The sequence below is a fragment of the Chelonia mydas genome, chromosome 6 (genome assembly GCF_015237465.2).
Source record: "Chelonia mydas isolate rCheMyd1 chromosome 6, rCheMyd1.pri.v2, whole genome shotgun sequence".
Taxonomy (NCBI): domain Eukaryota; kingdom Metazoa; phylum Chordata; order Testudines; family Cheloniidae; genus Chelonia; species Chelonia mydas.
Genome location: NC_051246.2, coordinates 29,235,357 through 29,252,232, shown reverse-complemented (window position 1 = coordinate 29,252,232; position 16,876 = coordinate 29,235,357). Strand labels below are relative to the sequence as shown.

General features: G+C 38.4%; 1 protein-coding gene across 2 annotated transcripts in view; it reads right to left on the bottom strand.

Annotated features, from left to right (window-relative positions):
• Window positions 1-16,876, bottom strand: part of KCNQ1 (potassium voltage-gated channel subfamily Q member 1) — a 534,879-nt gene that overhangs the window by 137,762 nt on the left and 380,241 nt on the right. For both annotated transcript variants that reach the window (XM_007062959.4, XM_027825414.3), the window contains 3 exons: window positions 8,963-9,057; window positions 8,256-8,302; window positions 7,076-7,137 (listed from right to left, as the gene is read on the bottom strand). In XM_007062959.4, the coding sequence (XP_007063021.3) occupies window positions 7,076-7,137; window positions 8,256-8,302; window positions 8,963-9,057 (204 nt within the window). The remainder of the gene's footprint in view (window positions 1-7,075; window positions 7,138-8,255; window positions 8,303-8,962; window positions 9,058-16,876) is intronic.

The window sequence follows — 16,876 nt, the reverse complement described above, 5'->3', positions numbered from 1 at the left end:
CACTTTGAATTTATTTTAAGAATGGGGAATGATGGAATATGTTCTTAGAATTATATTATTTAACATTTAAAATTGTATAGATGCCCTGTGTTTGGAAGTAAGAAAATGTCAGCATTTGGGCCTGATTCTTTGACATCCTGCATATTCACAACCTCCGACTGACTACAATGAAACTAACAGAAGGTGCTCAGCACCTCACAGGATTGGCTGCTCGATGTGCAAGAGATGCTTCATGCAGAAAACTTTTTCTTTCTTTTTTTTTTAAAGTGCTACTGCTGTAAGTACATAGTAGCAGCATGGGGTAATGATTATGTTGATAATACTATAGACTTCTATAGTGTGTTTTTTACAAGCATCCAAAAGTATCTTCCAAACATTCAATAATTAAACCTTGCAGCACCCCTGTGAGGTAGATATAGGATAACGCGTCATTTACCACTGAAAAGCAGCTACCACTGCGGTAACACCCAGCAGCTATTTATCAGTGCACAGCAAAATTATAAAACAGTTTAGGGCAGGAAATGAGGGGAAAATTGCATTAATTTCAAACACAGTGAAATTTGGTAGGAAGACTCTAATATACCAGAGTTCAAATTTACCCAGGACATGAGGTACACCTGTATTATTATGAAAGGGCACATACATTCTATGATGATGTAAAGTGGCCAGGACTTCAATTTTACATCCTGTCCAAAGAGGCACTAAGAGGATTTTTTTTAAAAAGCATGTGCTGTCTTAAATATGTAATCAAATCCTTGCAGATTACATATTCGATCAGTTAGATACCTCTCACAGTATGTAACTACAGAAATTTATATTCCTTATCCAGTCTAGCAGGCTTTTAAACAGTAACAGATGCAAAAACCCAAAGTTAAGTATGAAATCTGCATAACAGGGAACTATTTGATGAGGGGCCAAACAGCAAAATCCAGGCAAAGGAAAAATAGTAGCAGTCAGCAACTGGATCTTAGGTTCCATCCATATTAAGGCTCAAACTGAGTGAAGGAACCAGGCTTAAAGATAGAAACTGGCTTAGCCGGAACTAATACATCTAGTATGGATAATTTCTAAACTAGTGGTCAAACCACAGTAGAAACCAATTTTGCCAGAACAGCGTTTAGACGCATTTTATACATGATTTTCAGACTCAGTTTAAAGCCCAGTGCACGGAAGGCCGTTGAAGTGCCACTGCTCTTGTTGAATATAAGTAAATTCCATACTTAGCTAACGTATTGAGAGCAGGTCATGTATTTACAATAGATTCTTTATAGGGAATCTATACATTTAACAATCAAACACCGTTTTAGAGAACGAGGCATTATAAAATGAAGAAGAATGGGGGAATTGGTTCCAATTTGTACAGAAGTGCATAAGACCGCCACCAAGGGGTCAAAATACCGCTACACATTTGTCCATTGGGTAGTAACATGTAGGAACAACTTCTCAAAGAGTTTTACCTTTAAGGAACAGTTCTGTTTTCCATCATACCAATGGGCAACTGAATAAACCACTGTATGATTCTTTTTATTCAGAGAATTTATAAATATTTCAAGAATTATAAACTACTTCCCACAACAAATTTATTTTCAATTTGACTTGTGAATCTACATTTTCAAAAATACATGTGCAGTCTGCACACTTAGAGAGCATACTCACTTGCATGACTAGCATGCCCACTTTTGAATGTGTTGTGTGGTTCCCTACAACAAGGCTTCCACTTATTTATGGCAGTTCCCATTTAAGTCTTTACAACTTTATTTTTAGAAATAGGTAACAGTACCAGGTTATTCACAGTATTCTTTATAGTTATAAAAGGTGTTGTAAAGATTTTAATGGTGACCATGCTAACTACTCAATGGTATTGATGATTTCAGTGAAATCAGTTATTCATGTTTGCACAGATAAGTGTACACCCAGAAAGCTGCTTTGAATTATAGTAGTGATTCTTAAGAAAGCAGAATCTAATTTTACTATAGCAATGATTACAGCAAAGATCTTATGTGGGAGAAGTCTACTTTAATTTCTCATGAACATGGATTGTGATATTCTGCTCTTCACACTCAGACAGAACTTTTATTGACCTCAGTGGGAGTTTTGGCACAGAAGTAGAGCAGAATATCAGAATCCAGGACTGCTAAATTTTGCCCAAGCTGTATGATCCAGCTGATCTCCCAGGATAACATGTTTTGACATCAAAATATCTGTGGGAAATTAAGTAATGGGTCCACCTGTAACCAAAAATAAATAAATAAATAAATAAATAAATGAAGATTAGGCATACCATACCTAAAATAATGATTAGAAAGTGGTTGGATATGGTTATATTAATTTTAGTATCAGCAATTATCATGACAAAAATGTCACATTGTGGAGAGAAGAAAGGATCCGTGACAAATAAAGGTTTGATAGCAGCCTACAACTACCTGAAGGGGGGTTCCAAAGAGGATGGAGCTCGGCTGTTCTCAGTGGTGGCAGATGACAGAACAAGGAGCAATGGTCTCAAGTTGCAAGTGGGGGAGGTCTAGGTTAGAAATTAGGAAACACTATTTCAGTAGGAGGGTGGTGAAGCACTGGAATGGGTTACGTAGGGAGGTGGTGGAATTTCCATCCTTAGAGGTTTTTAAGGCCTGGCTTGACAAAGCTTTGGCTGGGATAATTTAGTTGGTGCTGGTCCTGCTTTGAGCAGGGGACTGGACTAGATGACCTCGTGAGGTCTCCTCTAACCCTAATCTTCTATGATTCTAAAGAATTCTGAGAGTTAAACCACTGGTATGTGGTGTGTTCTGCAGTTCGATCAACAGTGGCACATAAATTAGCTGTGCAGATCTGGAAAACTGCTTTTGATTTTGCATTTGGTAGCCAGCCAGCAGCAGCCAGATTTCGTGGGTTGGATGTCAGTGGGGCTGGACATTCACAGATGTTACAGGATGAAAAGAAAGGTCTGGGCACAGCAAATAAATTGATTTGTTCTTGCTACATTCCTGCTCAGCCACATCCTCTGAGGTGCATGTTAGAGGAACAGATGGGCAGGGTGTGGTTCTTGACTTAGCTTCATCTTTCAAAGAACAAGGCACACGACACTGACTCTTACACAGCAGAGAACCATGGCAGAACTAAAATGTGTTCTGAATACATACTAGATAGTGAGTGTTGTAGCTCTTATTATAGGCCACTCAGGTAGTGACGCCTATAGTTAAGGTTGCTCGACGCTATTACAAGACTGTTTTTTCAGTTGCCTGTAACTGACAAATTTGAAGTGTTTGGGGTGAATTTTTTACCTTTTCTTCTTTAATTTGGCCCCCGTGTGCACATGCATTATGCCACATATGATCACATACTATATTTTCCACAGGACCCTGCCTCATTCAGTACACAGGTATCTGGGTGATATTTTATACAGAAATATGAAGGGGCATTTGTTTTCCCCTTCAAGATCTAATGAGAGGTGCCAAATTCCACCACAGGAAGAAAAAATGTTCCTCTTTCAGTGGAAACAAAGGTGTGTTTCATGTGAAAATTAAAAGGTAGTTTTTGCTGGCAGAAACCACCCTCCTCCCCCAAACTGTTCCTAATTTCTAGAAAATAGTGTATTCGGGGTGGGGGGCAAATGCATGAAAATTCAGAAATTTTCTGAGAGGGCAGAATTTTTCTATAACACACCATGATTGCTGGGAAAAATAGTGACGTTTAACTCTGGATAAAAACCACTTATTAATAAAACAGAAAATTTTCTCTTTCACATACCGTAGTTTGTGAAGTGGCCACTGCTAGTCATGATACATGTAGCTCTAGAACAGATTTGCTTCTCTCATTATTACAGACAAGTGTAAATGCTTTGCCAACAGTGATGGAAAGGCCTAGAAAGATCCAATAATGAAGGAAGTGGTTCACAAGGTGAGGAGAAGCTTTGAAAAAAGCAAGCTACCTGGAGTGAAATCCTGGTCCTGCTGAAGTCTATGGGAATTTTGCCATTGATTTCAATGGGGCAATGATTTCACCCCAATCCTTTGGCTATTGTTATGCCGTGTGCAAGTAGTAACTTTGAATAACTGTTCTGCTGGCAGACTGATAAACGGATGCATCTGAAATGCCTTGGTCCCTTCCTGCTGGTGCAAAGAAGCTGGAAACTAGCCACTGAGAATTTGCTTGGCATGGGGAATCCTCATTTGGGGTAGAGACAACTTATATGCCACTCCCTGTTTGTGGCCAGACTAGGAGTGTGTGAGCAAGCTATATTGGAGGGGATATATGCCCAGTTTATATGCCCAGCTGGAGGACAGCCTATAGGACCATTGGAACAACCTGAGAATCAGAGAGCCGTAACAAGCTTCACGACAGCCCTACACCAGCCATTGCCTCCACTGTGCTTGGGTGCAGCAGAGCATCTGGGGCTGAATCTCTTTATAAAAGCATTTTAGTTACCTATGACACCAGATGTATTAGATGGAGTATTTATCCGCCCTACGTAGGAAGTATCACATTTCCCGTCATACTGTTTAAATATGAATATATAGTACAATAGTAAATGAAACAATGAATTCACACTACTGGGGCTCTTTTGGGTAATGTTGAACGCCAGTTTGGCTCCTGAACCTCTGAGGTCTGAGTATCACTGTTTAAATAATTAATTACTATTTGTCCATCCTTACAAATCAGTACACCTTGAATTTATGACTGTTATATCAAGTCATAGAAGTATAAAAATACTGCCTATTTAATTTTGTCAAATGGGTTAAATTTTAGCCTTGTTTTTAAGTATCAGATGCTAGTTTCTTTGTAGTTTATTAGGTCATCTGTGGTTTCAGAGATGCACGTTATCTAATCAATACAGCTAGTCCTATGTACAAAAACTTTATCTGAAAGTAGCTGTGAGACAAAAAAATAAGGAAATTTCATTTGGACAGTACAAATATTCTGCTGAATACAGCAGTATCTATGTCAATACCTTGACTATGGTGAAATCAATTTTTTAACTGCAGCTGCAGAAGGTCTAAAGTTACTTTGTTACTCTAGTCTTTGAGATTGTCTTCTGCCTTTCTCTTAAGCAAATGCTAAATAACATGCTGAAGACAGATTTCAAAACAAAATGGAATCCTTACAGAATACTGTCTAAAAAAATAAAGATCCAGGGTAAAATTTTCAAAAGCATCTAAGGAGCCTAAGTCACTTTTGAAAATGGGACAAAGGTTCCGAAGTCCTACTGACTTTCAGTGAAACAGAACAAAGGCGCAAGTGGTAACTTTAATTTTCAACAAGAGTTAGGCACCTGCCATTGGTGCCTTTGATAATCTCCCCTTATGTGCTTAAGTCACTTTTGAAAATGGCAATTAGTATTCTACGTCATTTAGGTGCTTTTGAAAATTTTATTCTAAGTGTAACATGAGACCAATATATTTAGGTTTTTATTGGTTAATAACAGTGCAAGTTAGTAATTTAATTAGTTAATTACATAGTAAAACCATCCAGATTGGTTAACTTAGATTGGTTAATAATTAAATCACACAGTATTTTAATATCATGCGCTGCAAAGAGCTGCCGGGGACATTTTTAAGAGTCACTTGTGGCTTGCGAGCCTCAGTCTGAGTATCACTGATTTAGAAAGTGGATTTCTGTTCCCTGAACCAGCTACAACTCAAAATCTTTTTATTGTACATTTCCAAACACCACCACACAGAATCTACTTTATCTTTGGTCAAAAACTAGTTGCCAAGGTGAGAAATGTTCAACGTTTGTCATGTTCAACATTTTTAATCCACCTCAAGGATACAACATAAGTAGCATGCCAGCTTTTTGAGAAATGAGCTCCATTTGCGTGTATAATTTCCAAGTACAGATCCTTGAATGAGCACTGCACAGCACATAAATGTGCAAAACCTGTTTGGGTGCCTATGCAACCTTACACTCCCTTATCGTTGCTTAGTACACACCTTGTCATGCATCGTCTCCGAATCCGACCCCTAACTCTTCAATCCACATATTTTCTTTAAAACACCATATACTAACACTATGCAGAAGTAAATCTCTGAGCACGATCATTTACATTTATGTAGTGCATGATGGAGAACCATGTGAGAAACAAACAAGTCATTGGTGAATCTCCACAGATTAGGTGTTACCTAAGCAACCCGGAAGTTTGGATGCCTTGACCAAACCACTTTGGTCTGCAAAAGTGGACTGGAAATTAAAGCAAAACCAAGTTCTCTCATGAGATAATTAGTCTATCTTGTTTCCAATTGTGCTAGAAGTACCGTGAGAGCTTCTTTGCTCAAGATACTTCACAAATTGTACTTCTAGTCTTAACCAAACCAGAAAACTGAACAAGTAAGTGAAAATGATCATAAAATTAAAAGAACCCTTGCAAAACCTCAAACAGATTTATTATGAGAGACGGGTGAAGGCTCCAATCAGTGATTCTCTTAACTCTGTGTCTATCCTTAAAACAAACATAGGCAGTTCTATATTTCTGAATTTGACATAAATCTCTATCTTTCTGTCTAGCTCATCAAGCGCAGCTAGCATTGAAATAAAGGGCTGCAGCAAAGCACTTAACTGTTAATTTGTGATTATAGAACAGCTTTTTCTCCCCTGGCTTCACATCTCTTGAAAGGAAAAACTCCATTTGTCATAAAGAATGAAAACCAGGACAGAACAACATTTGCTCCCACTCTCTCTAAGGAATAGTAGGTGGAGTTATATAAACAACAGAGCAATGATCAAAGAGAAATCTTGGGACTGTAATATACCAGAGTATTAAAGGAACAGAGCCTTTTATCTATCATGGAGGAAGGAAGGAAGTAGAGCATTGAGACATGTGTAATACATACCATTAAAAATCAAAAACCAAGTGAGTAACAAAAGAGACTGAGATCAATTAAAAAGCCTGATTTCTTCCTCTGTGCTGTTAAAACAATCATGAAGAAAACGCAACTTTCAGTGTTAAAATTATTTTCCATCACTTGGAAAAGCCAGCATGTTACTCCAATTTAAGCCATACGTTTTTCCTGAATACTATGAAACACAGCACTGTTCAGTAATGGACCATCTCCATCCACTACCACTACTAACTCAGGCCTACCTTGTCTTCCACTCTGTTCAGCCTTGCACCAATCGTGTTAGTCCCTCGGTCTTTGCTTTTTTCTGTGGAGCAAGGTATATTTTTCAAATGAATACACAGTGTTATAACAATATATAGCATTAAGCCACAATACAAGGTGTCTAACCAGCCCACCAGTGCAGACTAATTGAACACCTTTGCTAGGATGATAGTTTTATTTCATAAAAGTAGCTTTTGTTTCTTTTATAGCATTAGTCCAAGCCAAGGTTTTTAATAGCTATTTAGTCTAGAGCACTTTCAACCTTAATTTTATGCTTTTAACCGAGAGAATTAAACTGTTCCTAATTTAGCGTATGTTTCTAATTACAGTTGAAAAAACAACCTGGCACAATGTAAAGCTCTACAGCCATGTTGATAATGTTCATGGAGGATGTTTTATCTGCATTTTTTCTAGACATTTAAAACTGGAAATGACATTAACAAATAGCTCTCAGCAGCCAAGCAGATGATATCTATGTATGTGAACCACATCTCAAAACAAAGAAATACTATTAATACTTTGCACTTCTATTATGATTTCCAGTCAAAGCTCTATATGACGATGGTCGATTTTAGCTTCATAACACCCCTCTGAAAATAATCTCCATTTTAAGGCTGAAGTAATTGAGGCAGAGAGAGATTAAAAACCAACATTTTCAAAAACTGAATGCCTAATATTAGGTGTCTAAATAAAAACCACCAAGTTTTCAGAGGTGCTAGTGGCTAAATATGAATTCAGGTGCCTAACTTCAGGCTGGAACTGGCTGGCAATTTCTGAAACTTTGACAAGTAATGAAAAGTATTTTTCATCAATATTTTCACAAAAATATGTTCTAACCAGCTTTATTCCAGGCATCTCTCTCACATTTTGAGGTTTAATTGTAGCCTGTTATTTAGTGTAGTATAATGATTAAAGCAGGGGGCGAGGAGTCAGGGCTCCTGATTTATGGTGCTGCCTTGGGCAAGTCCACTAAACCTTTCTATGCTTCAGCTCCCACATGTGTAAAATAAAGAAAAATATATCACACATCACCATAGTACCTGAGCACCTTACACATTCTTGTGGTTCTTAGTCATATACTTATGCAGCAGACATTTTTTAATTCAAGCATGTCACTGATAGTCTACATATAATTACAGGAATTAAAATGTATTATCTTACCTGAGACAGAAATAAAAAGAGATGGCTTCCCTATAGATTGGTCCAACCTGTAAACAGAAAGAAATTATATTTTTCGTAACAGAAGATAACTCTTCCTCAGATTTAAACAGAATATTCACTTTCTTTGGTTGAAAAACCTCTTCTCCAAATAATAGGTTGCAATGTTCAAGTAATTCTGTTTGCAGTACAAATGAACAACTTCATTTGATTCAAAGTTGGCCTTGGAAGTTAGGAAAATATCAGCCCTCTATGGGTGTCTTAGTGCTTTAGCTATTTTATAGATTCTAGCAATGACCATTGCTTTTCATGATGATCAGTACTGTCTCATAGTTTCCTGATGCTTGTATCCATCTGTAGTATCTTTTCTTAGATTATAAGATCCTTGGGGCAGGCACTGTCTTTTTATTCTATGTTTGTATAGTGCCTAGCACAGTGCGGATACTGGTCTATAATTGGGGTCTGTAGCCACTACAGCAATACAAATAACTAGGTTCTGATCAATGGTTCTTAATGATTTAAGTTTTTTTTTTTAATTCTCAAAATAGAAACCTTTACTGTGAATTATGTCAAACAATATTTCTATAATTTTGCAGTCCTACTTGCCATTTACAATCCTTTAAATTGTCTCATCCCCACTCGACTGCCCTGCTTATTAGAATCCTCTTCACAGACATTTACCATTTAGGATAGTGAACTTTATGCCATACCTTCTTTGCAACTCTTTGATTCGTACCATCAAGTTGAGATGACCCTGAGAATACTGTTCAATAACATCTCGTACATCATAAGGTTTTCTGGCTTGCTGCAAAATAAAACCAAAAAATGAAGAGCCTGACAAATACCACAGCAAAGACATGCCAGTGATTTGCCTCAATAACAGATTTTTCAGACAACTCACACAGATGATTTTCTACCCTATTACATGCATGAGAGAATATTGAGATTTTCCAGGTTTTTTTTTTTTTTTTTTTTTTTTTTTACCATGCCCAGGACCTTACACATTTATTGTGGTTCATGAAAGTCTCTTTTTCTCTCTCGTGCCTTCCCTCTCCATACTGTAGGGATATGTACTTTTGGACAGGTTATTGAGGAATTGAGAGGTCAAAGAAGAGAGTCTGCATTTTGCTCTGAGGTTTGTGGTTATCTTGGGCTCTTCTGGAAGTTAGCTTCATGGTCACAGGCCAGTTGCCATAAACTCTCTCTCTCTCTCTCTCGCGCACACGGATTTCACTCTTCTGAGCCAGTAACCAGAAAGCCAGCAATTTCACGTCAGCCCATGCTAAAAGTACGGAGCCACTGGTGTCACTGAGGCCAGTCCCTTGACATGTGACAAGTAACCTTAACATCAGCCCAGTGTGTTAATGTTGCTGTACTAGTGACCTTACGGAGCACTGTGCCTTGACATCAGCCCAGCAAGCAACATGTGTCGAACTAGAGACCTCCCTGAAATCTGGGCCTTCGCATCAACCCATTATTCTAGATTAGCTGTTGCATAAAAGCTCCTTTAGGCCTGTAAGCGGACAAACACAGAAAACAAGATGTGCTGTGCAAGCAATTTTGACACAAGTCCAGTAATATATATTCACAGATTCCAAGACCAGATGGGACCACTGTGATCATCTTGCCTCTTCTCTGAACCCTCTCAAATTTATCAACAATCTTCTTGAATTGTTGACACCAAAATGGATACAGTATTTCAGCACCCATCACACCAGTTCCAAATACAGAGATGAAATAACCTCTCTACCCCTACTCAAGATCCCCCTGTTTATACAGCCAAGAATTGCACTGGTCCTTTTGGCCACAACGTCGCACTGGGAGCTCGTGTTCAGCTGATTATCCACCACAATCCCTAAATCTTTTTCAGAGTCACTGTTTCCCAGGATAGAGTCTCCCAGGGTGTAAGTATGGCCGACATTCTTTGTTCCTAGATGTACACATATATATTTAGCTGTCTTAAAACACATCGTTTGCTTGTGACCTGTTTACCAAGTGATCCAGATCGCTCTGTATCAGTGAAGTGCCCTGTTCATTATTTACCACTCCCCCAATTTGTGTGTCATCTGCAAACTTTATCAGTGATGATTTTATGTTTTCTTCCAGGTCATTGGCAAAAATGTTAAACGGGGTAGGCTCAAGAACCAATCTATGCAGGACCTTAATAGAAACGTACCCACTTGATGGTGATTGCCCATTTATGATTACATGTTGAGACCTATCAGTTAGCCAACTTTAAAACCACTGAATGTCTGCCATGTTAATTTTATATCTTTTTAGTTTTTTAATCAAAATGTCATGCGGTACCAGAAGTCTAAATATTGTACATCAACACTATCATCTTTATCATGCAAACTTGTAATCTACCAAAAAAAAAAGATATCGAGTTAGTTTGACAGGATTTATTTTCCATAAACCCATTTTGATTGGCATTAATTATATTACCCTCCCTTGATATTTATTAATCGAGTCCTGTATCAGTCGCTCCATTATCTTGCCTAGGATCAATGTCAGACTGACAGGCCTATGATTACCTGAATCATCCTGTCTACCCTTTTTAAATATTGGCACAACATCAGGTTTCTTCCAGTCTTCTGGAACTTCCCCAGTGTTCCAAGATTTAATGAAAATGAAATGGACACTGTATCCACACATATGCAGGTGATACCCATGGAATACATTCATTTATTCTCCTGCTTTTGGGCACTTCGTCCGCCTTCTAACCACTAATTCTTTCCCCCTGGGGTTTATTCCAAACCTCTGTTCCCCTTTACACCGCTGCCATTTGACTACCAATATCAAAAGCCTGGTAATTTAAATTTCTATCATTCTGCACAGTTGCAGTACTTTCAGTATGAAGAGATGGGCTCTCATGATTCAGCAATATTACCCCAAATTGTCATAAAGTCATTCTCCTTAAAAGTATTAGTAACGTGGCCTAGGCTTGTGTGAAATGTTTCTATTCCATATACGCATTAGGCAGTTCTTGTTTTCAAGCTTGTTTACCATGTATACATTTTCTGTTAGGCTGCATAACACAGCCCTTACTGTTTCTATAAAGTGAGAATCCAACAGGCTTACCCTTGGGAATCAGACCCAAGGCATGTGCATGGAATAGGGAAACAATGGTAGAGTTTATTCTTTTAAAAGTTGCAGTTTAAATAGCATCCATTTTCAAAGCTTCTGGTAAGATTTATTAGTAATGGTGAAGTTCAGCAACTCTTAAATAGTTCTCAAAAGTTCCAGTCTGCTGAGACACAATGAACAAATCCCCTGGTAAAAGAAACATCGTTGCACTAAAGAGTTACTACAGTGATGAATGCTGGAGGAATGCCTATAAATAAATAATGCAATAAAATACAATAAACCCTCACAGATATGTTTCTTACTCCAATTCAGTGTTTCCCAAACTTTTGAAAGCTGATCCTCTTTCAGAAAAATGAAATTAGTTGTGCTCTCCCTGCCAACACACACACACTTTCCATGTGCTGTTAAAGCCGATACCTCTTAATGTACAAAACTGCCACACGCCTCCAGTTAATCCTCCATACACTCCCTTCTGATAAAATAGTGGCATAGATCTTCCTCTCCTTTCTTATGTGCTTTGATCAGCAAGGAAATATTTTACAATGTTACTTTTAAAGTATCATTGCTAGCATCTGAGTTAGCACCCATTCAAATGAATGGGGCAATACATACTTTAGAGCTATTGTTTCAGGCTCTCTGCAAACTCAGGCTGACACCTCTGCTTTGCTTATGTTCATTTCACATTCTGAAAGCTTTCCTCACACCCTAACATCAAATACTTCAGTTTTAAACCACAGGAAAGCTTAAGACAATTTGCAGGCCCCCAGCTAGTACTTTGGGTCCTCTTAGAGGAGTACAAAGCACATTTGGGGACACACTACCCTAATTACTTCCCATCTGTTTTGGAGAAAATTGACTCAGCTTGTTCTCAGCCATCAAATAAGAACATAGTATTTTAATACAATGGCACGCCCAATGTGTACAGCCTTCTTGAGGACCATCATAACAGCCTTCTTAAAGAAGAAATACACTCAAACAGCTGAAGTTTTTAAGAGCTGATGTTGGAAATAGAATGACCTTTTCTGGAGAGAGAACTGATTTCCAGACTTCTCAAGTGTCTCTCAGGTGCAGGTTTCGCTACAGAGCAGTTCTTAGCTTTTCTCTGCTGCAATTCACCCCTATGCAGAGGGACAGCACAACCTATGCACTGATTCAGTTCCACTTAAGCTCTAGTTGGAGAGTTTAAGCGAGACTTAAGTGCTGTATAGGGCTTGGGCTGGACTGCTAGTCAGGGGCAGAAGTTCATGCTTAAGTGCTTTTAGCTGTCTTCAAAGTCAGACATCTTCAGCAAACTCATTTCCCATACCATCCTGAATGTTTTCTCTCTTAGTCCATAAACTAATCAAATTACTACAGTTCAGATCTCTCTCTTAACATATTTACTTTTTTCAGTTCAATCACATCATTAAGGAATTGTAGTTCAGTCCATCAGATACCCCCAAAGCAAATCACAAACTCATGTAGCTTTGGGTCACTTCAGAATTGTGGAAGTAGCAGGGATGAGTATATTGACATCTACATATAAGCATGGACAGAGGGATGGAAAAAATCACAGCAAACCTGACTCTTTAAAAAAAATCCTTTAGTTAGGATACATCTATATTGCAATAAAAGACCCCCCAGCATGGCCGTGACTGGCCCAGGTCAGCTGACTCGGGCTGCAGGACTAAAATTTGCAGTGTAGATGTTTGGACTCAGGCTGGAGGGGGGTGGTCTCAGAGCCTGGACTCTAGTCTGAGCTTGAGCATCTACATGGTAATTTTCAGCCCAGCAGGCCAAGCCCTGCAAGCCCGAGTCAATTGACCTGGACTCAGACTTGGTGCCAAAGGCTTTTTATTGCAATGTAGACGTACCCAGATTCCACAAAGAAAGGGGCAAGTTCCTCAGCTGGTATAAATTCGTGTACCACCAATTTGCACTAGCCAATAATCTTGCCCATGGACTGATATTCTGAACACAATACTATCAAAAAATGTGAATACACGACTATGACCTTACACAATAGAGTCTTGTAAAATAAGGCTGAAAACTCTAAACTCAGAACTGCTTAGCTACAAGACAAGTCTAATTTAACAGAAATGGAAACAATAGGCCCGGTCTTGGGTTCCTTGCACTCACAGGGATGGGATGTGGAGGCCTGAAAACAAAATGAGTAGGTATGTTATAGCCTGCTTTTTAAGTTACCCTGCTGCTTCTCTCAGCTAAGGAATAGTAAAGTTGGAGGCTTGGAGAGCTTAGATTGTGTGCATAAAGTTAAGTTGCATTTCTAGGAATAAGAAAATGAGTACTTGTGGCACCTTAGAGACTAACCAATTTATTTGAGCATAAGCTTTCGTGAGCTACAGCTCACTTCATCGGATGCATTCAGTGGAAATGCATCCACTAAACGGGTTAGTGTTTCCACTGAATGCATCCGATGAAGTGAGCTGTAGCTCACAAAAGCTTATGCTCAAATAAATTTGTTAGTCTCTAAGGTGCCACAAGTACTCCTTTTCTTTTTGCGAATACAGACTAATACAGCTGCTACTCTGAAACCTGTCATGTCTAAGAATGTGTATTTAACAGTCAGAGCTGATTATCTTGTGCTTACTTTATCTAATTAGGATGGGCATGTGAAATATTTACACACTAAATGATCTTTCAGGAGGAAATACTTATCATGATTATAACTTAGTACTCAGAAGGTTTGTTAGCTTGGTTGAGAAAAGAGAATTTGCAAGTTGGAACAGAATAACCAGGCCCTACAGTATTGGAAAAGCGAATATATAAGCCAGTTCCAATAGCTTTCAATGACATTGCCTGTTTCAGCCCTTTGCTAATTAGGAACATTACTGATGATGATAATAATCTAAATAGGTTAGTGTGACAGAATACACCCTGTATTCACACCCAACACAGTACTGTTATAATCTTTGTACAAAGTATGCTTTGTAAGGTATCATCTAAAAACTCATAATATGCTGGTCAGCACTGTCCTGGTAAAATGTGTGTGGCAACATTGTGAAGTTATAAGATTTCCCTGTATGATATTATTAACACATGTTCCACAGCCCTGTCCGAACAGAAGTTGGCAAACAGGTCTGTCCTAAACAAAGGGATGTGTGCTCTGCTTAATTTGCATTTGAGCAGTAAACAGAGTCATCCAGAAGGAAAGGAAGACAAAGGAAGTTTAAACAGGTGAAAAAAACCAACAGGAAATATCCTTCCACATAAACACTTTGCATCCTGGGTCTCAGCTGGAAATGTTTTTCAAGAGGGGGACTGAAGCTATAAAAAAAGAGGGAAAAAACCCCCAAAGCACCTCCTTGCCTATCACATTCACTGCACCTGAAAGAGACAAAGGAAGCAGGCACTGGACTCTTGGGGAAGGGTCCTGACCTGAGAGTTTGGTCAGTAATCTGCTGGAGCATGTGGTGAGAAATTTTGCTTCAATCTAATAGGTTTGTTAAGTTAGGCATTAGTGAGCATCTTTATTTTTCCTGTAACCATTTCTAACTTTTATGCCTCATTGTTTGTACTCACTTAAAATCTCTCTCTTTGTAGTTAATAAACTTGTTTTCCTGTTTTATCTAATCAGACGTGTTCAAGTTGAAGTGTCTGGATAACTGCATTTGGGGTAACAAGTTGTGTGCATATTATTCCCTTAAAGGAGTAACAGACTGAATGTATTTGTACTGCCCAGGAGAGGGTTTGACAGTACAGGACACACATTTCTGGGGGAAAATCTAAGAGTGGAAGTGTATTGGGGTCACCCTGTGGTCATTTTTGAGGTTGGTTAGAGCCAAGTTGTGGCTAGCCGGCTGCAGCACACACACAGACATAGCTGGGAGTAATTTACATGCCGGAGGCTGTTTGTGAGCAGCAAGGTACTGCAAAGGGTGCCCCAGGTTACAGGGCAGGGGTGACAGAGCTACTCACTAGTCTGGATTGTACCCTGGAATGCCACAGTCAGGAAGGATTTTTGCATCAAATTCAAGAACAGAGTTTTCAGAAGGCACAAGAGTGAATGACAAACACTCAATATGGGCACATATTGTTGTTCCTTATTAGCTGAATATGCAGCAGCTGCATGCACCCAACAGTTCTCCAGGAGTCAGACTAGGGAAAGGGAGAGGGAAGCGAATGCGAAGGACATTTCTGGGAAACACAACCAAACCGTACAAATGTGTGCAACATCCTTTGAACTATTTTGTTTTCTAGAGACCTCTGCAGTGATTATAGAAGATTACACACACAATTCCTGATTGATAGCAAGGTAACTGAATTACATATAAAATACAGGCCAGTAAGTAGTAAGACTTTGAATTATAAGGCTATAAATACATCAAGAGCTTCTGGTGACATCACTATAAACCACAACAGAGACACTAGTTCCTCATGTCATCACTGCGACCCCAAGCTGTATTTTTAGCTTTGTACACCATGTACAGCAGATTTTTAATTTTAGATACTACAGTGCAAGAATGAAAGATATTTTTGCAGACAACTAATGTAGTCAACAGAAAATTTACTTGGAATGAAATATATATATATATATATATATATATATATATATATATATATATATATATATATATATTTTTTTTTTAAATTAGATTGAGGACTCAGGGATCATGTCCTGCTCTCCTGTACGGTTTGTGTGCATGAGATTTGTACCAGTGCACATAAATTTGAGTCCAAGAGTTTAAAAGCATTCACAATTGTAAGAGAATGTAAAAATGTTATTATGCTAGTGAATTAATTAAACAGGACATTCAAGAATGGTACTCTGCTTTGAAAGTAAATTATAGGGTGGATAAACTAGGCTGTACTAGAAATGATTTATTCCTGATGCATGAAATTCACTCTTGTGCAGAGGGGTAAAGTAAGACTTAAGGCACCACCCACGATCCTTTTAATCTCTCAAAATACCATTGTCTACTAGATTCTATAGAATCTTTCCTCAACAGTGATGTATTCACCCCTGTGCAAACAATACAGCACCTAAGCGGTGCACAGGAGTTGCGCTGGTCCTCTGCTAAGGGGCGAAAAAATTTCTACACAATTTTAAACAATCCTATTTATTAGTTTATTAGTGAATAATATCCTTGTTATAGAGAGTTCTACAGAATGGTTTAAAAACGTCCATGGAAAGAGTATTACTCTCTGTGGTGGTGCCTAATGATGCCATTATGTTTAAAGGGTTGTGTTATAAAATGGCCTCAGAATTGTGCATACGTTTCTGCTTTACTCAAAAAGGAAGGGGTCCTTTAGCGTAATATTTCACACTGTTACTTTTCATGCCATTAGAAATATCTGTGTAGTCTCCATTAGGTTTCTCATTAGAACTTTTTAACAAGAAGTCTTTGAAACTGGGCTCTGGTTGACATTTCTCTTTGGCAGTCCAACCATCCATTGCTGACTGATACTTTTTTTCAAAAACAACATGTAGCTAGACAGAATTTGATAAACAGGTGTATCCTGAATACATCTGGTGCAGTTAAAGAACCTTGCTGCATTGAGACCTATTTTGGATAAATTTGGGACATTCTTTATTA